Source organism: Alligator sinensis, unplaced genomic scaffold (assembly GCF_000455745.1).
Source record: "Alligator sinensis unplaced genomic scaffold, ASM45574v1 scaffold134_1, whole genome shotgun sequence".
In the NCBI taxonomy this organism is placed as follows: Eukaryota; Metazoa; Chordata; order Crocodylia; family Alligatoridae; genus Alligator; species Alligator sinensis.
This window is the reverse complement of record NW_005841920.1, coordinates 919,232-942,867: the sequence shown is the minus strand read 5'-3', so window position 1 is coordinate 942,867 and position 23,636 is coordinate 919,232. Positions and strand designations below refer to the sequence as shown.

At 41.6% G+C, this 23,636-nt stretch overlaps 1 protein-coding gene across 15 annotated transcripts in view; it reads left to right on the top strand.

Annotated features, from left to right (window-relative positions):
- Positions 1-23,636, top strand: part of FRYL (FRY like transcription coactivator) — a 307,800-nt gene that overhangs the window by 185,102 nt on the left and 99,062 nt on the right. For 14 of the 15 annotated variants that reach the window (XM_025198387.1, XM_025198393.1, XM_025198394.1 and 11 more), the window contains 13 exons: positions 707-944; positions 1,692-1,877; positions 1,983-2,069; positions 2,170-2,438; positions 2,861-3,056; positions 6,662-6,786; positions 11,143-11,200; positions 15,225-15,316; positions 16,809-16,981; positions 17,492-17,652; positions 19,696-19,806; positions 22,158-22,312; positions 22,555-22,654. In XM_025198387.1, the coding sequence (XP_025054172.1) occupies positions 707-944; positions 1,692-1,877; positions 1,983-2,069; positions 2,170-2,438; positions 2,861-3,056; positions 6,662-6,786; positions 11,143-11,200; positions 15,225-15,316; positions 16,809-16,981; positions 17,492-17,652; positions 19,696-19,806; positions 22,158-22,312; positions 22,555-22,654 (1,951 nt within the window). The remainder of the gene's footprint in view (positions 1-706; positions 945-1,691; positions 1,878-1,982; positions 2,070-2,169; positions 2,439-2,860; positions 3,057-6,661; positions 6,787-11,142; positions 11,201-15,224; positions 15,317-16,808; positions 16,982-17,491; positions 17,653-19,695; positions 19,807-22,157; positions 22,313-22,554; positions 22,655-23,636) is intronic. The other variant, XM_025198385.1, reaches the window with a different exon arrangement.

Sequence of the window (23,636 nt, the reverse complement as noted above, 5' to 3'; positions counted from 1 at the left end):
TCGACTAGTGGTTTTCAACATTTTTTCCTAAAAAATTTCAAATGGAGGTGCTAGACCTCTTTGAATTGTAAATGTGGGTCATACTTTTGAATTATCATAATCATCTTTGTGGACCTTGTAGACATAGTCTGCGGACCCTGAGGGGTCTGAAGATCACAGGTTGAAAACCACTGCTCTAGACATACCCTGTTCATATGGTCTTCCTCTAAACCATCTACTGCCACTGTTGGAGACAGGGTACTGGGCTAGATGGACTGTTGGTTTGATGCAATATGGCACTTGCATTCAGAAAGAGGTAGTTAGCTTTATTAGTCTGAATTCAGGCAGAAGGCAGGATAGATTTATAGACTAACTGAATCCCAGCTGTATAGCAGAAGTTTTCGTAAGCAGAGACTTAATTCATCAGATGCTGTGTGAGCAGAATAAGCTCTCCACTTACAAAAGCTCTGGTATACATCTCTGATTTAGGTGGAAATCTATTCTGCTTTATGTTTGGGATACAGCTTCAAAGATTTAGGTGTGCTAATTCAGGAACAAGTCAGCCCTGTAGGCTGGAAAATAGTTTAAGCCTTCCAGCACAAAAATACTCCATGTTGTACCTTCTTAGGAGAAAAATTGACACCAGTTTACCAGTGCTAAAAGGCCTTTGGCCAGTGCATTTGAAGGGGTGGTGAAGTTTTCTAACAGAATTATATATCATTAACAGGCTGACAATTCACATGGATGAAGAACTGCGTGCTTTGGCTTTCAATACTCTCCAGGCATTAATGCTAGATTTTCCAGACTGGCGGGAAGATGTTCTTTCAGGATTTGTTTATTTTATTGTGCGTGAAGTGACTGATGTCCATCCCACACTTCTAGACAATGCAGTAAAGATGTTAGTGCAGTTAATAAATCAATGGAAACAAGCAGCCCAGATGCACAATAAAACCCAAGATTCTCAGGTATTATAATGCTGCATGCATTTTGTACAGTTACCATTTCCTCCTTACTAAATGCCTGTCAAATTAAAATATTTTTATCTTTCAAAAATCTTTTTATGGTAATTTGTTGTCTCCTATGTGATGGGTAGTTATTTTGTAATCTGATTTATTCTTTTTATATACTAGTTATGTACCCTTTTATCTTTTTCATGTTGCTGAATTTGTTTGGTGTTTTAAAAATACATTTTTGAAATGTAAAAGAGTCCCTAGTTAAGTAGGGATAAAACTGCTATACTAAGAAATCACTATCACTTTTTTTTGGTGAAAGTCGCATTCTGAAATCAGAAATATTATTAATAGGGATGATTGACTAGTTTGAAGTAAACAAGTACAGATATTATAATTTTATTTAGTTTGAGACTGGTTAGTGTATTATTTAAAAATACGTTGCATTTCTTTGCACTTGTCTTAGGAGCAAGTAGAATTCCCAAAACTATACAAGGAAAGGCTATAAAACTATACAACTTTTCTCATGATTGTTTTGATTGGTATTGGGAAGAGCTAGGAATCTCATGAGTGTTAATGTCATGAAATTTTGAGAACAAGGAAGTTTGGATTAACATCTAACTCTCTGACCTTTTTAGAATTAATTACTTGTACCATTGCAAAAAATTGAACTAACACACTCCTAGACACTATACACATGCTTATGTGTGAAAATATATATATTATGTACTTTTTAAAATTGATTGTGCTTTTTTATTTTAGCGTGGTGTTTCAAATGGAGCTGCCCACACCCTTCCCCTGGAGAGGACCCTTTATTCTAATGTATTCCATGTGGTGGAAGGCTTTGCATTGGTCATTCTTTGTAGCACAAGGCCTGCAACCAGAAGATTAGCTGTCAGTGTTCTTAGAGAAATAAGGGCCTTGTTTGCACTTTTAGAAATTTCCAAGGTAACAGCAAATGATTCATTTTGTATATCTTTTCACTGAAAAGTTGCATGATGGGACTTCTCTGAGCAGCTTCTAGATTCTCATGCATAATGTTTTTCTTTGCAGGGTGATGATGAGTTGGCAATAGATGTAATGGATAGACTGAGCTCATCTATTCTGGAAAGTTTCATACATCTAACTGGGGCGGATCAGGTAGGCATTTTGTGGGGAGGGTTTTGCTTTTCAAAAAATTTTAGACAGTGATGCAAATAAAAAGTAACTTTATGTTTCTTTGTTTGACTTGAACACACAGACTACTTTACTATACTGCCCTAGTTCAATAGATTTACAAATGTTAGCTGACTGGAGCTCCTCACCTATCAGCCATCAGTTTGATGTGGTCAGTCCATCACATATATGGATATTTGCACATGTGACCCAGGGTCAAGACCCATGGATTATAAGCCTCTCCAGTTTTATGAAACAAGAACATCTTCCAAAACACTGCCCCACAGCTGTTAGCTATGCTTGGATGTTCGCTTACACAAGACTCCAACTGTTGTCTCCACAAGTTGACATAAAGTAAGTTCCTTTAGTTAACTAAATATAATATAATATATTGAATATATTCTTTTTAAATTAATTGAAATTACAATGCAGTATTGCTATTGTTTCCTGCTGTTTAGCCCCACTTCATCATTTTACCTAGCGTAACAGAAAATTAAAATTACTCAATTTGGAATGGAAATTTGATGCTATAAAGATTAAAATATGCTTTCTGATTATATTGTATTTTAGCAGTAATATATTTTTCCAGTTACGTTTGCTATATAATACAATGAATAATGTAATCAGACTATCCTATGTTAAAGCTTTAAAGATTTTTGCCTTTTAGTTAGACCATGTATGCAGTTTAGAAATAGAATCAGTGAAGAATAAAATGAAGTTAGTTAGTTACATTTTCTAACTTGGTAAATATTCATCTACCTTTTTTTCTTTCATAGCAGCCCTATAAATGCCAAGAAAGTAAATACTACTACAAGCAGTGACTCCTATATTGGGCTCTGGAGAAACTACCTGATTCTTTGCTGCAGTGCAGCAAGTTCTACAACCTCTTCCACATCTGCAGGTTCTGTGAGATGTTCCCCTCCTGAGACGCTGGCGTCGACTCCTGACAGTGGTTATAGCATTGATTCTAAAGTAGGTTCCTCCGGGAATTTTGCATGTTTCTAAGTAATTCAAAAAAGTAGAACTGAATAGAACTTTTAAGATGTTCCTCATTTCTCTGATGCTTGTGGTATTTGCCTGGGGAAAAAAGTTTTTATGTTACTATTATCTCTATATTTAGAATGTTTGTAATGTTAGTGATTACAACTAGAATTACACAATTCCAAGCTAAGAGAAAGGTGATTCCTTTCTCATCTGGTTCCAGTAGTGCAGTCAATCACTATTTCAGGACTTTTGATCTTTGCATTTTTTTCCTAATTGCAGACACCAGTTATTTCATCCTTGTTTCATATCAAATGCAGATTTTTCTGCACCTAGCAGTTCTGGAACTTAAAGAAAAAAGGACAAGGAAGGCAGTTTGTGGGGAGTCAGCATAGTCTGATATTGTTTTCTTTCCTAGGTGTGAGGAGGGGACCCACCCTCAAAAATTTAATTATCTTTGAGACTGGCATGTTTAGCTTTATTGGCCTCTGAGGGAATACACAGTGCCAGAACACCAGTGCATACTTTCCATTCTGGGTCTAGATTCTTTTTGTCGTTACAAAGGCAGTGTTACAACTTGTTTTCCTGCCAGCTGAATAAACTGATCATAGTTCTGGTTAGGAGCCTAAAATAGAAAAGCATCCTAACTCAGCATCTGTCTCATCAACATTTCTGAATAAGGTCTTTCCAGTGTCCTCTGTCTTCATACCTGATGACTAAAAGATGTCCCTGGACTTGCTGTGCAGAATGTGATGTGATGTAGGAGAAAGAGAAGTCTCACAAATGTGTGGACATTCCACAATACCTGTTAATGGGAGACATTCTCTTTGGTTAAGCTGTCTTTGCAAATATCTGCTTCTCTGTAACTAACATCAGAGCTTCATAGATACAAAGTTCCTTTCTAGGACTTTGAGCATTTTATATGCAGCCCACATTGAGGCCATTAGTTATCTCTATAACAAATGATACAGCAACTTACCAACTCCTGCTGGTGATATCTGATTCTGAGTGGAAGTTTTGTAGAGAAATTCATGTATAGTTTTCCTTCGGGCAGCAGAGAGGATTATTACATTTCTGAAGGTAAACTTGTGCCTCATACATCCCTCTAACAAGGCCTTGATGCCACTGTAGCTGCTGCTTCTATATGTGCTAAAAAATACCCAGAAGAGATCTTACAACCTAAAAACCCTTATGCCACACTAAGATCCAAGGGATTTGTAATCCCAAGACAAAAAGGAAACCCTCGAAGCCTCGGTTACAAAAGAGGCAGTCTTATTATTTTATGTAGGCATGAAGTATCTAGAAGGTGTCAAATTCTTCAAAAGGAAGGCATCTGGTTCTAGCACAGCATTTGTTCAGGAACCATAATCATTATCAAGAAAGCAGGTTTGACATGATTAGGAGTGGTGCACAAATGTTCTTGGATCTTTGCTTAAATATATTATTCATACACCAGCACTGTAGACAGAATATTAGGTTAATGGGCCTACCTTATGAGCTGTTAGGTATAGGTTCTGTGTTCCATTTTCCTATCAATACAGTCTTTTTGCTAGCAGAGCACCAGCCAGAAGGATACAGAACATAGAAATATTAATTGATAGTGCCCACAGTCTCCAAACAACATTTGTCATTGTTTACACAGTGTTTATCATTGAGATTTCCACCTTTTTTTAATCAAAAGTAACTGACTTTTATTTAAAGTGGATCATTCACCTACCTATATTTTGTCCAAACCTCATTCAAGTAAAGGCAATCCCCTAGAATTGTTAGGGCAAATATAGGTCATTCCTTGCCAGTACTTCCTTTGCTAACAGTGACATGCATATGTTCTATATAGAAAACTAAAAACAAGAAAAAAGATTGTTGGAGATTTATTTATATAGATGGACAATACATATGTAAAGAGGTCCTTTAAAAGGGCACAGAGCAAACTATCCCAATGTCGCATAAGAATAGGAAGTAAAACAGGAGGCTGGCTTGGCTAGATAGCATCGTCTTCAATGAAATGAAACTCGGAAAGGAATCCTAGAAAAAGTGGAAGCTTGGTCACAGAACTAGGGAAAAGTATTAGAGTATCACACAGGCATGTGAGAAGAAAATTAGTAAAGCAGAGGCATAATTTGAGAGCAACTGGCAAGGGAAATAAAAAGCAATAAAAAGGGATTTTACAAATATCAAGAGTAGGAATCTTAGGTCCCTTGTGGAATGCAGAAGCCATCCTAGTTATGGATGATGCAGAGAAGGTTGAAGTATTTAATGCCTTTTTTACTTCAGTCTTCACAAATAGGGATAGCTACCAGATGACAAGTGCCAATAGGCAGCCAAGATAGAGGAGGAGTCAAACAGCCTAAAGTAATAGAACAACAGGTTAGAGATTACTTAGAGACACTAGATACTTTCAAGTTGGCAAGGCCAGATGGGATGAGCGTCAGGGTCCTGAAGTAATTTCAGAGCAATTTCTTTGACAGTTCTTGGACGGTTGGGTGAGGTGCCGTCTGATTGGAAAAGGGCAACTCTACTGCTCATTTTAAGGAAGGGAAGAAGGAGGATCTGGTGAATTACAGACCAGTCAGGCTGGCCTCAGTACCTGGAAAGATTATGAAGCAGGTCCTCATGGAATCTGTTGTGTGGCACCTAGAGGAGAACCAGGGGATTAGGAAGACCCAGCATCGACTCGCCAACGGCAGCTCATCTCTGACCAACCTGATTTCCTTCTATGATGAGGTGCCAGGCTCTGTGGATGGGCAGGGAGAGCAGTGGATATGGTATACCTTGACTTTACCAAGGCTTTTGATACAGTCTCCCACAACTTTCTCATTAACAGGCTAAGGAGATACAGACTAGATGAAAGTATTGTAAGGTGGAGACATAACTGGTTGGCTCATCATTATCAACAAGTTGTCATCAGTAGCCTGATATCTAATTGGGAGGGGATATCAGGTGGGGTTGTCCAGGGGTCTGTTCTAGGGTCAGGTATTCAACATCTTAATTAAAAATGTGGACAATGGTATTTGAGTGTATGCTTAGCAAATTTGCAGATAACAGAGAATTGGATGGAGTTGCAAACACTCTGGAGGGCCAGGGCTAGAATCCAGAATGACCTAGACAGACTGGAAACATGGCTGATAATCAGATGAGATTCAACAAGGACAAGTACAAAGTCCTGCAGTTGGGATGGAATAATTACTTGTACAGATACAGACTGGGGGAATGATTGGCTAGGCTGCAGTACTGCAGAGAAGGATGTGGGGGGTTCTAATGTACTATAAGGTAAATATGAGCCAACAGCATGCTCATTTCTAAGTGACAGGAGTGTCACTTAGAAGTTAAGGGAAGAGTAGAAGCTGTGAATCTATCAACAATTTACAGCTAGAAATGAGATGATACAAAGGAAGAGGAGAAAAATACTAATGTGTGAAAATATATTACATAAAGGCTGATGTAATGACCTCAGAAGATAAATTTCCTTTCTATTAGCACTATTTCAAGTAAATGTTGGAAATATTGTAATATATATAAAATAAATAAAATAATGCTATTGATGGAATATTATGTAACTACTTACTGGAAAACCTTTGTTTTGTTTCTTTTTAAAGATTATTGGCATTCCGTCCCCTTCATCCTTGTTTAAGCACATAGTTCCAATGATGCGCTCTGAGAGCATGGAAATTACCGAATCCCTTGTGCTGGGACTTGGCAGGACCAACCCAGGAGCTTTTAGGTAAATATTATGATAGAATCGTTTTATTTCTAATTGATTATGAAGTAAATCATCAGAAATCAGATCCTGGACTAAAATTAAAAACACACACTTAAAATAATATCTAACAGGATTGAAATAAGTGATTCAGGTTGCTTACAACACATTTACATGTGTAGTATGCAAATATGCATATAATGCATTTACAGTGGGGTAAACTGGCATTGAGAACCCCTGTTCTAGAGAATAAAGTTGTTATGCTGTGGCCCGCAAACCGCAGCCCAGGAGTCGCAGCTGACTGCGGCTGGAATTGCCAGCCGGAGGACAGGTAAGAATACCCCACCCCCCACAGGCAGGGGGTGAGCCAAACCCTGCACTGTTGCGGGCCCTGCAAAAGGAGCCATGGCCTCTCTGCCTGGCTCTGAGGGGGCTGCAGTTTGCTTGTCCACGGCCACTTCAGGTCCAGCAGCCGACCGTGCTGCAGACCAGCAGCTGACCCACCACAGCCTATCTCGGGGCTGCGGCCTGGGGATTGAGTACCCATGCTCTAGAAAAAATAGTGGAGAAAAAATACAGTAGTATAAATTATTCCAGTCCAGGGTAATTAATGTATAGACTATATTTGAAGCCTAAGACATGCTAGTAGTTCTTAGTATGCTGTAGTTTTCAGGTGGCATATTTATAGATGGAGCAAAAATCATTTAAGAAGAAAAGACCTAATGAAAAAGTTCAAATGGATAATTGTATCAAAGTGCCACTAAGTGCACCAAAATAGTGAGCAGTTGACTTAGTTTACATTGATAGTTGTGTGCATATAAAAGCACAGTGATTTACGATTTTTTTTTTCTTTTAACTCTCAATATTTTAAATGTAATTTTGCTTAGTCTTGTATGGTATGGTAATCTCTCTAATACTAAAGGCAGAAAATACTGACAGAAGATCATTTCATTAAGATGATTTTGAACTCCAGATCCTTGATAGCCTATCTTTAATAGATTTCACAGTCCAGACCAGTGGTTTTCAACCAGGGTGCCTCAACACCACGGAGTGCTTTGAGATCCTTTCAAGGGTGTCACTGGGTGCCATACAGTGTTGGCACTATTAGGTGTGCAAACATAATTTAAGTAAACCCAGAGATTTCAAACAGGGACCCACAATGATAAAAACATTATGACCTGTTGTGGTCTTTTTGAGTTCTTTGCAGCAGAAAAAATGCTCTATTTTTCTCATTCAAAAATGAGTGAAAATGTAAGAGCTGGAATTTTCTGAGGGGTGCCTTGAGTCTAAAAATGTTGAAAACCACTGGTTCTAGACCCAAAATTATTCTTGATCACCAGTGAGAACTGTCAGATTTTGCCGCAGATGTTAGGCTTCATGGCCTCTTGCACTTCATAGTAGTATTGTATCTTTTATGGTTCAGGCAACTGAGAGAAGCAAGGTTTGTGAGGTGTGGGAACATTTTTTCTTGGGCCAACTTGTAGTTGGGTGAGAGAGGAGACAAACTTTTAAGGCTTCTGGAAACCATGGACTCAGACATTGGTTTTGTGGTTTGTTAACTTCTCTCTCACCTCTCTCTCTGTCTCTCACCCCATTCTCATTAAAAAAAACTAGGGGACTGTGGCGTCGACACTTACACAGTCAAATGGGTCACTAACTGGCTGGAGGGCCGCACGCAGAGAGTGGTGGTGGATGGGTCATTTTCGACCTGGAGGGATGTGGGCAGTGGGGTTCCGCAGGGCTTGGTGCTCGGACCCGCACTGTTCAACATCTTCGTCAGTGACTTGGACGAGGGGGTAAAAAGCACCCTGTTCAAATTTGCAGATGATACTAAGATGTCGGGGGATGTGGGCACGCTAGAAGGGAGGAACAGGCTGCAATCGGACCTAGACAGGTTACAGGGGTTGGTGGATGAGAACAGGGTGGGTTTTAACACGGACAAGTGCAAGGTACTGCACCTGGGTGGGGGAAGAACCAGCAGCATACCTACAGGCTGGGGAACTCCCTTCTTGTCAGTGCAGAGGCAGAAAAGGATCTTGGAGTCATTATTGATGCCAAAATGAATATGGGCAGTGTGGGGACACGGTCAGGAAGGCCAATCGCACCTTGTCATGCATCCACAGATGCATCTCAAGCAGGTCCAAGGAGGTGATCCTCCCCCTCTATGCGACACTGGTCAGGCTGCAGTTAGAGTACTGTGTCCAGTTCTGGGCACCGCACTTCAGGAGGGTTGTGGACAACATGGAGAGGGTCCAGAGGAGGGCCACTTGCATGATCAGGGGGCAGCAGGGCAGGCCCTACGAGGAGAGGCTGAGGGACCTGAACCTGTTCAGCCTCTGCAAGAGAAGGCTGAGTGGGGATCTAGTGGCCATTTACAACCTAGTCAGAGGAGACCAGCAGGCATTGGGGGAGTCCCTGTTCCCCCAGCACTCCCAGGAGTGACAAGAAATAACGGTCACAAACTGGCAGAGGGTAGGTTTTAAACTAGATCTCAGGAGGTGCTACTTCACTGTCAGGGTGGCTAGGATCTGGAACCAACTTCCAAGGGAAGTGGTGCTGGCTTCTACCCTGGGGGGTCTTTAAGAGGAGGCTGGATGAACACCTTGCTGGGGTCGTTTGACCCCAGTGATCTTTCCTGCCAGGGCAGGGGGTCGGACTTGATGATCTGCTCAGGTCCCTTCCTACTCTACAAACTATGAACTATGAAACACTCCCTCTGCTAACTTATTTTGACTCCACACCTATACTTTCCTTTCAAAGGGACAAATTTATAACCATAATTAGATTAAATTAAAGCAGTTATATTAATTTGTACTTGGCTTAGACCAGGGGCAGGCAATTATTTTGAGCGGAGGGCCACTTACTAAGTTTTGGCAAACCATTGAGGGCCTCATGACAGGCTGCCAGGGGCAGATAAATATTACATTTCTAAATTTTTTAGGGGCCCCACGGGCCGGATAGAATGGCCTGCTAGGCCGCATCTGGCCCACAGGCTGCGTTTTGCCCACTCCTGGCTTAGACAGTGAGCGCTTCTTTCCTACATGTGATGGCTCCTGAAAGCTTAACTCCTTTTGTTTTTTTCCTTTGTACTATCCAAGTTCAATAAAAGAGATTTTCTTGCATTACAGATCCTACTTTTCCACTGTATTTAGGTTACCTCTTTAACCAAACATCATATATATCTGTTCCAGGATTGCCTAAGAATATCTTTTTCACATAGGTGCTGTATACTTACAGCTCACTTGATGTATTCCCTGTCACATGTTTATTTATTCTTTACATTTAAATAATAGTAAAACCCATGCATACAAAAAGCTCTGGGAAGCTTAATTAGATTTACATTTGTAAATTATAAGTAGCCAGCAAAAGAAAAAAAAATATTTTCCAATGCTAATTACTCAACAAGTATCAGAGCAGGAAAATAGTTTTTTTCCAAAATCATGATCAACTACATAGCCTTTGGTTGCACGGAACAAAAAATTTTTTTTTTCAAAAGACCCCTACATTGTGCTGATGACACATGCTTCAGGATTAGGCTTAGGAGTTTATAGTTGCAATGCATTGCAGTACAGTGAAGTTTGTACTAATATCCATTTGACCCAATGGACAGTATAGTTTCATAGTTTGCATCCAGCTCATCTAGATTAGCGCAGAATTAATGTCATCTTGTGTCAGCTTTGCACGTAAATATTTTGTCTGGCTTGCAAGGCATTTCTTCCTCAATAGAAAGCCACTTTTCTTCAAATTTGAGTGGGTATGCAACTGCTATTTATTGCATCTAGCCCCAGTGGAAAAAGTCTATTCAGGGTTTCTATTCCAGGAAGCCAATACTTTTTAGAATTCATTTGTCCATCACCACATCACACTTGCAACTCAGCATCTTCTGGAAACATCAGTCATTATAGAACAGCCTGCATGGGGAGTTGGCTGTTGGCTCCAAACAGTGCTTTTCGGAAAGGTCTGAGCTAATGTTCGTGGTGACAAGCCTTTGTCACCATGTTGTGGCTGGTCTTAAGGCAATGTTTACGAATAGATGATTCACCACCATATATAAAAAGAACTTTGTCATGTGTCCTTCCTCTCCTCCCCCCCATGAAGTCAGATTTCAGCATAAGGTGTTTTTTTTTAATGTCCATGTTCAATAGATGACAAGATGTGATAATAGTTGGTAAATTCCTTTTTAATAATTTACTCCAAGAACGGTTAGGATGATAGTTTGTACATAACGTTTAGAAAGTCTGTATCTGTCTCCTAAATGTTCATTTGTTTCACTAAATAGTGAAAGTAAAGTTGAGTGAGTGTATCTGTCTGTGAAATATAATGTTGATTTCTGTGAAGCAGTTCATGCATTAATTCAGTGATTGGTTTATTTTCTTTCAGGGAACTAATAGAAGAATTACATCCTATAATTAAGGAAGCACTTGAAAGAAGGCCAGAGGTAATTAGATATATTTAATTGTGTTATGTCTTCCTTTAATGTTGGTGGCTAATAAAACAGCAATTTCTTTTACATATTTTAAATAGATTATTGTGGCTGCACAGTAGGGGGCGCTAGTACACAGAACCACCCACCTTACTGTGCCAGGCCCAAAGCCTTGCTTCGGAAGTCTCCCTCAGGGAGCCTACAGCTGGCTGTCCCACTTTCTGGAGACTACCTGCAAGCTTGGGGTAATGCTGCCACCACCTGGGCACTGATCTCTGGCAGGGCTCTGTGCAGCCAGGGGCACATGGACACAGTGAACCTTGGGGGTGCTTTGCCCCCTGTAATATTTCTGGGTGCTTCTTTCAATCCAAAAGCATTGCAAGATAGCATCAGGTAGAATTGAGGGAAAATAAAAAGACAAACTTCACTGGCCAAGCAGGGGGTGGAAGGCCTCGCCCCTCAGCAGCACAACAACAAGGTTGTGTAACCTGACCACTTTATTGAGCAAGGGGAAGGGCAGTAGAAGGAGGAAGTCAGAATACACTTTGAGCAAACAAAAGCAACTTGAGTCTTTACAGAATTTTGGATATGGTGACCCTTTTAAGATGCAACTGGCCTATATGTAATTCCTAACTCCTGGCAGGCTTCTGGGTTTTTACTTACAGAAATTGCCAGGCAGCTGCATGAGGTCCTTGCTTGCAGTTTTCAAAAAGCCCACTGGAAGGAAGAGTGAGCTCCCCCCCTCCTTCCCCCTGGCCAGGTCACCTGATTGAGCAGCCTGAACCAAGAAGAAAGCAAGGGGAGAGAGGAATCACCTGGGCTGGCCCAAGTGAGGGGCAGAGATGCAGGGAGGGGATTTCTTCACAAATATCACAACTTTTTATTACCGTAGAGGTAACAGGCAGATGTAAAATAAAAAATACCCCCCCCAAAAAACAATCAAACAAACAAAACCCCCAAACCTTAGAGAACTGTGTATTTTGAGAAACTTGCCATAGAGATTAATGTTAACAGTACCAAGTTATTTAAATTATAAACTTTTTCTGTATTTTTATGTCACAGTACTCAGTCCAAATCCAGTCTATCTACTACTTCTCTGTGTGTTGCATGTGTGACATTCAGTCAGAATACTATATGTACTATGCTGCAATAGTCAGACATTTAGTTGGACAAATAAATATTTTTGCAATATGAAAATAATTGGACAAAACAGCAACTTAATGGATCCATCCAGTCCTGAAAAAAGGGCTTCTCTGAGGGTAGCATATTAGTAGGAAATATTGTGCTTGTTGAAGTATGAGCTATTAACCTGTAGTGGGAATGACTTTCAGGATATTCACAAGGAATGGGTTTTTTTTGTTTGTTTGGGAGTTTTTTTCAAATTAAATTTTTTTGTGTTCCAAGCCAGATCAGCCAAATCAATTCCAAATCTGTGGGTCATTCAAAAACCATATGTGGCCCTACTACCAGCAGTCATCGTCCACCCCCACCTGGGGTTTCAGATGTTTCCAAATCATTTGGCAGGCATCCTACATGAAAGCCTGAGCCCGGAGGCTTGGGGTTCAGATGCCCCCGAGTTTCACTCACCCTCAGCCATATGGCCACAGGAACAAACTAGGAAGGAGTCTCCCATTTCCATGAACTGGCACCAGCTCCCAGCCACCTTCCACCCACCTGGCGTGATAAGCAGCCACCTCTAGGTATGTAAAGCGGGTGGAAGGCAGCCAGGATCTGGAGCCAGAGCCTGGGACGCTGGGGCAGGAGCCACCTGGCTGAAGCTGCCCCCCACATACTTGGAGCAGTGCAGCAGGAGGAGAAGCTGCCACAAGATGAGGGGAGTGGAACAGTCTCATTAGTCCAGGCCCCAGCCGGTATGTGCAGCTTCCAGTAGGAAGCTGCAGCTGCCTGGGTGCTGCTCTGCTCCCCTTGTCTCCAGCAGCAGTTCCTCTTCCCACTCCTGCCCTTGCTGTGCCTCTCCAGGTAGCGGGGCAGGAAGCTTCAGCTTGGCGGCTCCCACTGGAGGTGAAGGAGCTGAACAGCACCTGGCTGGCTGTAGTAGCTGCACTGGAAACAGCCCTACCAGAAGCTGTGCGCTGGCTGGCCAGGGTCAAGCTGGCAGGTGTGGGCTGTCCTGGGGGAGGGGGCTTGGCCCCACGTGGAGCGCTGTGGGGGAGCCACAGACCACACCACTGGAGCAAGTTCTGATGCATGCACCCCCTGACTTCTCCTCTCGCCTTCCCCCCTCTTCCCCTCCCCTCCCCACATACACATGCCTCCCACCCACCCCACAGGGCAGGGTGCACGGGGATCAGATTGTGGCGTGGCCCGGGCCCAAGCTGTCATCACCCCACAACCCAGCCCATGATCTTAGCCTCATCCTCCTGTCCTGCTCCTAAATACTGCTTCCCATCTGCCCAGAGCCCCATAGGGAGTTTTTGTGAGTTGCTGGGGGTGGGGACATGCTGCTGACCTGGCCCATGACAGCTCATTAAAATTCCCTATGTGGCTCTCAAGCTCAAATAATTGGCCACCTCTGATTTAGAAGCTTCAGATCAGGAGTCTGTTGTGATAGGTGCTGTACAAATGCAGGACTGATCATTACCCTGCATGATGATTTCCTTGGTTTTTTATTTGGCATCTTCTAATCACAGCTGATAGGAAGGTCCTATAGACATTTTGAAGCTTGTAGAGCATTGTAGAGTACTTTTTCAAAGCCCTGCATAGCCATACTGATGTCTGTACTTCATAATGACAGGTAATGACATGCCACATGTAACATGTGTGTGTGTCAGAATTTAACTAAAAAAACTTTATTTTTCTGTTGATGTTCATATACAACTTGGTAGTTGTAGTGGAATTGGCATAGCAATGGAATAATTAGACTCTCATGCTTAAAGTGTAAAATTATTGATAGTCTCAACTGTTAAATAGTAAGAGTATTTTTTCACTCCATATAATAATAAGAGAATATTTTTTTTCCTTCTCTTCCTTATAATATATTTAATGTGTGTAAGGTACACAGGAAAAAAAAGCCACTCCTAAAAAAGAGTTTAAACTGACATCTGGATTCAACTATCTTTATGCATGTTGAATTGTTTAGGTACTTCTCAGTATGAGTAAGGAGGCAAAACCTGGCTCTAGAAGATTATATTTTTTTAAGATCCAGATTTTGTTAATGTAATTACACTAACTAGTTCTTTCCTCCAGAAGTAGTCCTACCAATTTCATTGCAAGTAAACGGGGAAAAATCTGCCCTAAAATAAATTATTTTAATTGGGGGAAAAGCAGTTTCCACCTGGCTACTTTGCTTTGGTCATTTTCTGCTTGATTCAAGCCCTGCAGAAATTGATGGTTTCCACAAGCTTCAGGTTTTTGAGGCTGCCATCTTGGAGAAGAGAAGAGACCTGAGTGTTTGTATATGTGTATTCTCATGCATTTTATTTCTGTTTTTACCCTTTGCTTTTGTATTTTACAGCATACTATTTTAGAAATCTTTTAACAGTTTACAGGTTCGTTTTACAATTTATAAAGCAAATGGTTGTTTGTAGTACCCATAGTACGTAATATGGCTCCATTGGCTAAAGTGGAAATCTCTTGCATCATAGTTGAAAGAAACAAATAATGTTCCAATTAGGAAGCAGCAGCTTAACATAACCATTCCAAGCTAATATGCCCCCCAGAGGGCCCTCAGAGGAATCTGAGGTGTTGAGCTAGGAATGAATGTTCCCATTTTTCATACCTTTGCAATTGCATAATAAATCTAGCTTCAAAAAATAAGTCAGGGGGAGGTGGGAGAAGAAGAAAGTCTGTCTCACTACTGAAAACTAGAGTGGTAACAAAATGAGTGCAGTCAAGACCCCATGTTTCTTTTTTTTTTAACTATTTATTAATGAATAAAACCCTTAAAAATGAGATTTTACATTAAAAAACATATCAATCTTCCAAAATATACACCATGAGCATGCGTTTCAGTAATTGTATGCCCCACTGTGTTTCATTCGGCTGTTTCATGTAACTTCGCATTATCCCCTTTGAACAGAATATGAAACGACGCAGGCGTCGAGACATTTTACGAGTACAACTAGTACGAATATTTGAACTGTTGGCGGATGCTGGTGTCATTAGTCACAGGTAGGTGTAGAGTTGATGAGAAGACAGTTTTTCTTGGAAAAATATGGGAATTAATAGCATTTATTTCTTTATAAAATTGCATATTTTACTTGGAGTACTATGTCCAGTTTGGGCTCACACTTCAAGAAGGATGTGGAGAGTTTGGAAAGAGTCCAGTGCAGAGTAAAAAAAAAGAAATGATTAGGGGGCTGGAATGCAAGACTTGGGAGGAAAGATTGAGAGAATCAGGAGAAGCGAAGATTGAGGGGAACATTTGATAACAGTTTTCAAAATACCTTTGAAAGGTAATTACAGAGAGGATAAAGGGTATATGACTAGAAGCAATGACTTCAAGCTGCAGCAGAAGAAATTTAGGTTGGCAATTTGGGAAGAACTTTCTGACTAGGATGGTGATCAAGTATTGGATCCAACTACTTAGTGACATTTTGGAATCTCCATCCCTGGAAATTTTCAAGATCCATTAGACAGATACTTGGCTGGGATTGTTTAGTTAGGGATAATCCTGCCTTGAACAGGGACTAGATGACCCTGTGATGTCTCTTGCCAAAACTACTTTCCTATGATCTTTCTTGTACAATTAAACAATCCCTTGAGCATCACTCTTTTATGTTGTTTCCTGTTAAACCTGTTTTTCACTTCTTGTTAAAATGAAACATAGATTGTTCCTTTACAATAGTGATTAATCTTTTTCCTCAAGGTTTCTTTAAAGTTTAAATAAAACAAGCAAGCAAGTTTGTAAACATTGGTGTAAAGATGCATTAGCTATGATGATCAGTAATTATAGGCTTGTATCTAATAAGTTACTATAACTGAGGGAAGTCAAAATCACTTGGCCTGCAGAGCCACATGAATGGCATGGAGCCAGTTCATAGACTGGATTGGACCCATGAGCCCACCCCCCAGCTTCAGTATCCATGCTGGGCAGTTGACAATCCATGTTCTTTGTAGCACTCCGTCTCTCCCTCCACTGATCTGGGACCCACAATGTGTGCAGCACCCATTCCGCTCATCCAATACTGCACTGCATGTAGTGCCTGCCCTTGCTTGTCTGGGATCTGCGTTGCATGCAGAGCCTGTGGATACCACATGCATCATGGTTTGTGGATTGGCTGGAGCAGGCACTCTGTGCATCCTGGATTGGCCAGGGGAGATGCTGCAGACAGTGAGGATCCTGGACTGACTAGAATGGATACTACCTGTGGTGCAGTCCTGGACCAGTTTGGGTGCTTGCCATGTGTTGCACAGTTCCTAGAGCTGGCACAGTGCACAAAGCGCAACTTGGGCCTAAAGCACAGGGCTGGTCCAGAATGTACTGGATAAGGAAATAGTAACATGAAAAGAAAGGTACCTTGAACAAATATTTCCAGTACTTGTGTTCAGAAAAATGGCTTTAAAATTTTGTTGAATTTTTTTACGTATTGGAAACTTGCTTTTAAAATATACTGTATCTTTACCTAACTTAATAATTGGAATATTTTGTTTTTATTTGAAGTGCAAGTGGTGGCCTTGATAATGAAACACATTCCCTCAACAACACTCTATTGGAGTATGTTGACCTAACTAGACAACTCCTAGAAGCAGAAAATGAAAAGGACTCTGATACATTGAAAGATATCCGATGCCATTTTAGTGCCTTAGTGGCGAATATCATTCAGAATGTTCCAGGTATGCATTGTGCTCCTAATGAGTTTTGAGGACTCCTTTTAATACACCAGAAATACAAAATGTTCTTCCTGTTTGTCACCAGAAATGCTTTTTTTCCCCTAGAGATATAGAAAGGCTTATATAAAATGAGTTTACTTTGTTAAAATTGTATTTTAAACTTAAGATATAAACTTCTCAGGAGCTATTACTGATGTTTTAAATAATAACATTTAAATTTTTATTACCAAAAGCTCAAATTTGAGCACATTTCTTAGGTTAATAAATGCTAAATTATTGAATATTCTAGTGTATTTTTTAATATACCAGAGACATGCAGGTAAGCTACCTCTTAAACTTGTTTTCAATGAAGCTGTTATGAATTATCAAAACAATTTGTCTTTTTAATAGCTGATGAACTTGTAATTCAAGTCCATTTTTGTCTTAATATATTTAATTAAAAAACGTAGGCAAATGGATCAGTCTCTCTCTCTCTCTCTCTCTCTCTCTCTCTCTCTTTTTATATATATACAGTGCACCAGAGAAGAAGTGTCTTTCCTCAGCAGAGCCTACGTCACAGTCTCTTTATGTTGTTCAGTCACTGGGCAGGTCCTTTTAGCATCATGTTTACTCCCCTGGATAGATACAGTGATAGGAACATGCAAATAAACAGACACCAGTACTGTGCATTAAAGGTATTTTAATACTTGCTGGATTTTGGAAATATATCTCTGTCTTGTATTTATTTACTTCATTAAATATTTTTGCCAGTTTACAATTCCATGCCATTAGTCCAAGGTGGCAGAATTTTATTTGTCCAAACTGAGGTTTAGAGGATAACCCAATAGCCTGCTGCTTTTCCATTATTACAATAATTTTGTTTATTTCTACGGGCCTTGTTACACATTGCACTGAGCTACTCAAATGTTGATCAGTGTTAGTGCCAGTTTGAGTTTAGAGCAGTCATCAGCAGGGATCCTGGATTTCTCACAAATTCTCTGATAAAAAAATATCAAATTTTCTGATTTCACTCCCCCATCTGCATTTTCTGCAATTAAAATGAAATGCCACATTTTGTGTGTGTGTGTGTATCAGTTGAGCACAATGTTTTGTGGGCCTGGCTGCAGCTGGTCTGGCCAGGCTGTAGTCCCACACATCGCTGTGGGCACAGAAATCTAGGGGGAGCATGCATCTCCCCCCAACGCATCGCCTGTGCCCCCCTGCCACCCTGAAGTATTGCCTGTGGGCCCCCAACCCATAGATTTACCTGTGGGAGCTGTTCTCCACTGCTGCCTGGCTGCCACGTGCAGTTACTTCCAGCCTGCAAGAAAACTGATTACTGTGAATCATGGAGAAAATCCATGATTTTCTCCTTTAAAGGAGGAAATCTACGTTTTTCTGCAGCAAATGGAAAACCCAGATCCCTGGTCATCACACCTTAAGGCTAAAAACCTTCTCTGACTGTTCCCTACCTGCACACCTGTGACTTCCCACTAGAGGGCTGGTGAGCAGGGGCCAGACTAGAAGCTATAGCTGTGAGTTGCCACTAGAGGACTGGTGAGCCAAGGCAGACTTCTATCCCTGCTTTGGGGTGGAGGGTGAGGTGGGTTGGTGGGCCAGGAACATGAAGCTGGAAGGCAGAGAGTTAATGGGATGAGGGTGGGTAATTAAATGGGAGGTGGAAAGGAAATGGGGCTGGGGAAAGGTGGTGAAATAAAGGTAGTCAGTCACTGATAGATAAAATAAAAGTTAAAAAAAAATTAAAAAGAAAGAGGAAGTAAATTAAAGAAGGTCTTATGTTTTAACACATTGGGATTTGAAATTGGGGTGTGAAAGGTGCTGGTCATACTTCCCAGGGTGGCTGAGAGGTAGGAGTGGTGAGGGAAGGTGCTCTTGAAGGAGCTACTGCCCCAGACCCAGGAAAGGAGCCCCAGCTAATGGGGACCTGATCTGACCCCCTACTTTGTTTCCCTCCCCGCACCCTTCCTAGACCCCACTCCTGGTCCCCTCCTTGCTCTGTAACTTGGTTAGCTGGCAAGTTCTCTGCAGGCTGTTTGGATGGGGTTGCACCCCGGGGAGTGGCAAGGGGAGTTGCCTTGGTGCCAGAACTGGCTTTTGGGCAGTAGAGCTCAGGGAGTGGAAACTTTGTTCACACAGAACAGGAGGAGAGGGGGCACTGCATCCTGGGATGCTGGAGGACTACAATTTGGGTGGCTCATCTGTGGGGAGTGGCCACCCATTAATGGAACATCAGCTGGGTAGCACGGATCAGAGATACACCACTCCAGAGCAGGTTTAACTTTAAGCTGCCTTAAGTGTGCTTAAAACTAGTTTCAGGTTTAAATGTGTGATCAATCCAGGGGTTAAGAGCTCCAGGAGCTGCTAAAATTAATGTGTAACAACATTCTATGATACATACAGGTTTATACTAGCTTTTCATGCCCACAGCTGCCAGTCTCTCAAGGAGATAGAATTTCATTATTGTTTCAGTCACTTCATCTGTGCAGTAATGTATTACCAGCCCAAGTAGTGTGCTAGCTCTCAGAGCTTTTCAAGGGAGAGAAATCCTCCTGCCTAGGGATTTAGATGTGTAAGACTGGGTCTGCCTTTTATTGTATAAGATATTAAACAAAGTTCCTCTTAGTTGTGCTGTCTGTGCAGATGTTAGAGTTGGATGTAGCTGCACCTTGCTTATTCTGGTTATTAAAAAGTGATATTGTTTCAATTACTTTCTGAAGGCTATGTCTGCTGTACTGTGTTGTGGCCCTGTTGCAGATAACGTAGGACTCTCATCAGATGGCTATTTATACAAATGGCTGGATAATATTTTGGACTCACAGGATAAAAAGGTAATGTGGACAGTTGAATTGGCACAGATACTCTACACCAGACTGACTCTGACTGATTTGCAGTGGGTGCCCACTATGTGCTATGTGCATTCTGAGAACTAGAGGAAGATGGCCTTGGCCTCCAAGTAGCTCACACTGAGCAGGCAGACAGAAGTTAAGGGAAAGGGAATAGGAGTAACAGCAGGAAAATTGTATACAATATGTAAACAAATCAAATTGATTCATTGCATCATGAACAGCAGCACAGCAATAGTGGGTCTTTCAGAGACTTAAACAGGGCCAGTCTCCTAAGGTCCCTGGTAAACATTCATTTAATGTGGGAATGGGATCTGATCCCAATCCCAACAACAGTATGTCCTGCCATGTCACATGCACAGCAGGTAGTGCGATTGTTAGGGTTGGGGATCAGATCCCATCACGCTGTTGCTACTTGCCAGTGCAGGGGGAGACGGGGATCATACTCCTAACTTCCCCCTGCACCAACAAGTTGAAAGAGGAGTGCCTGCAGTTTAGCAGGTCTAGCTGATAGTCATCTCTGGCCCCTAGAACCACACCAGGGATTCAAACTGGCTCCAGTGAGGTTTGGGCTACAGCTCACAATCAGCTGATTGTTGGCTTAAGCCCACACTGCACCAGGGCAGGTTTGGATCCTCGGCTTGGTGAGCTGACAATTAGCTGAATATTGGCCCCAGCTGGGACAGCTCCAGGTCCAATTCAAGACCAGGTCAGGCTGACAATCAGCTGGCTGTCAAAACCCTGCACCTGATGGCTCTGGGGCTTCCCTTGCTTAGAGCCTCTGATCTCTGGCAGCCCAGTCAGAGCTGCTGGACATGTGGTTTAAATGGTGGGGAAGTCTGGAGAAGCTTCCTCAGCCTACTCTTTAGAGCTCCCTGGGTGCTGGGAGCCAGAGATGAGAGAACTTCTGCCCATGTCTGGGTCCAAACACACAGGAAATTTTCAGAAGTGCTCCTGCAGGGCAGCATTCTTTAAAGCTCCCTATGTACTGGGACATGGTGTGGGGCACAAGCAGCTGGGGAGCCTGGAGTTCCTGGTACCTCAGATGCCCATGTCCCACACTTTGAAGGGGCCCTTGCAGCTGGGGAGCAGGGAGCTCCCACTTCTCTAGCTGCCACTTCCATAGGTGCTCCTGGAATTAAAAAATGCAGGCATGCAGCTGAGGCTCTCAGACTTGGGAGACAGTCCCTGATATTAGACTTACAGTGCCTCTCCCCCCATCTGCCTCTGGAGATCAAAGGGAGGGGGTGCTGGCTTCAGGACCCAGTGCTGCCCCTAGGCAGATTCCACTGATCGGGTAGGGGACAGCTGTGTCTTGGGTCTGCCTTGTATGCCAGATCTCTGTGCTCAGCTGAGTTTGGGATCTGTCTTCAGTCAGCCCTGACTTGCCACCTGTTCAGTTTGAGGCATAATACAAACAAGCCACAAAGATGTTACACGTTATATGCAGAATGTCTGTGGGGCACATTTGCTATACTATGATGCCATAAATTGGCTTTAACGTGTGTCCAAGTTACTATTTATCATGTGATTGAAACTTTAATCATGCACATGCTAAATGTAATCTGTGCAAGGGGCCAAAAGGAGACATTTTGCTAGACACTCTGGAGATATGTAGAAAGACTAGATTTCTGCACTACAGAGGTTACAATATTAGGACTCCAATGCAGGAAAGCATATAAGCATGAGTGTAGGCCTGTCCCTTAAATTTTATTACAGTTAATGAATTTAGGCATATAACTAAGTGCTGTCCTGCATCCTATGCTTTCAGGACCAGACTCAGATTAAGATAGAACAAAAGTGAAATAAGAAACAATAGGAAGATAGGGTTTAGGTGATTCTCAGCCTGAGTGTTGTGAGATCCTTTGATAGGTTTGCGGAGGTGTGAGAAGCAAGGTGTGAGGGGATGCAGGCTCAGGCTTGTCCCTGCCTAGTTGGTCCCCCACCCCCACTACTTTCCCCCTCAACAAGGAGGTAAGCACTATAATAAATATATTTGTTTTTGAAATAAGGTGCTACCCACTTTACAAAAGTTTATGGAGGGAATCATTGAGTCTAAAGAGGTTGAGAACCACTGGCTTAAGAGGATAAAGGGAAACAAATTGTTTTATAAAATTATATGGACCAGCCGTACATAAGATTTAATTCTATGGAATTGATAAACACTTCAATTTTTTTAATGTTTATTTTAAACAGTGGCCTCTCTTTTTATTTAAAACTTTTTTTTTTTTGCTTTTAAATTACAGTCTATTTATTTAATGTTTACAAATACATGTTGTAAACTGTTGCCTTTTAACCTTTTTTCGTAGTTGAAATTGTTTATTTTTTTAATATAGGTTCATCAGTTAGGGTGCGAAGCAGTTATGCTGCTGTTGGAGCTCAATCCTGACCAGAGTAACCTCATGTACTGGGCTGTGGACCGGTGTTACACAGGTTCCAAGCGGGTAGCAGCTGGCTGTTTTAAAGCCATAGCTAGTGTATTCCAAAACAGGTAATAGAAAGATGTCCTAAATTTACAACCTTGTTTTCTAAATTGTAACGTTACGTAAAACTTTTTTTCCTTAAATGGTACATTTTACTGTTACTTTTTTTGCACAGTTGAACTTTTGAAAGCATTGATTATATTATCCTGTACAAGACTTTAAGTGAACATACCTTTACTTACTTATTTAATCTGTATTTAAATTATCTGAATATAAATGTGTTAAGTAAATATGTGCAATTCTTTCCTAGGGATTACCAGTGTGATACAGTGACCCTCTTAAATCTGATACTCTTTAAAGCAGCTGATTCAACTAGGGCTATCTATGAAGTTGCTATGCAACTATTACAGGTTTGTAAGCAGTCTTCATTTTATAATATTTCATGTTTTAAAATTAATTACTCTTGTGTACTAGCAAATATAATTCTAGTATTGTTCAGATTTATTTTTCAGTAGTAACATGTTATATGAACATGAGAATATAAGTGCATTATATTTATTCTGTTTATATTAAAGACTTGGTGCAGTCCTTTGGACTGACTAAATTTGCAGATGACAGCATATTATGGGGAAGCGCGGTTGCAGTAGAGGATAGGCTGGAAATTCAGGCCGACCTGGACAGGCTCGCAGGGTGGGCTGATCAAAACCTGATGATATTCAACACGGAGAAATGCAAGGTGCTCCACATCAGGAGAAAAAACCCACATCATACTTATAGTCTCAGCAGTGCTACACTCACTAGTACCACGACTGAAAGAAACCTGGGGGTCATGATCAACCACAAGATGAATATGTGCCACCAGTGTGATGCCACAGCTGGCAAAGCAAATAAAACTTTGGCTTGCATCTACCGATGCATCTCAAGCAAGCCCCAATAAGTCATCCTCCCGCTTTACTTGAGTTTGGTGAGGCTGCATTTAGAGTACTGCATCCAATTCTGGGCTCCACACTTTAGAAAGGATGTGGAGAAGCTTGAGAGTCCAGAGGAGAGCCACGCACATGATCAGAGATCATCAGGAAGAGAGGAGGCCTTATGAGGAGAGGCTTAGAGGCATAAGACTCTTCAGCCTGGAAAAGTGAAGGCTCAGGGGTGACTTGGTAGCAGCCTATAAGTATATAAGGAGTGTGCATCAGGAACTGAGAGAACATCTGTTCACCAGGGCTCCCCAAGGGAAGACAAGGTTTAATGGTCACAGATTGCTGGAATATTGTTTTAGACTGGACTTAAGGAAAAACTTCTTTACCATCCAGACTCTGGAATAGACTCCTTCTCTCCTCTTCCTCCCCCCCCCCCCCCCCCAAATGATGCAAGCCCCTCCCTCGGAAACCTTTA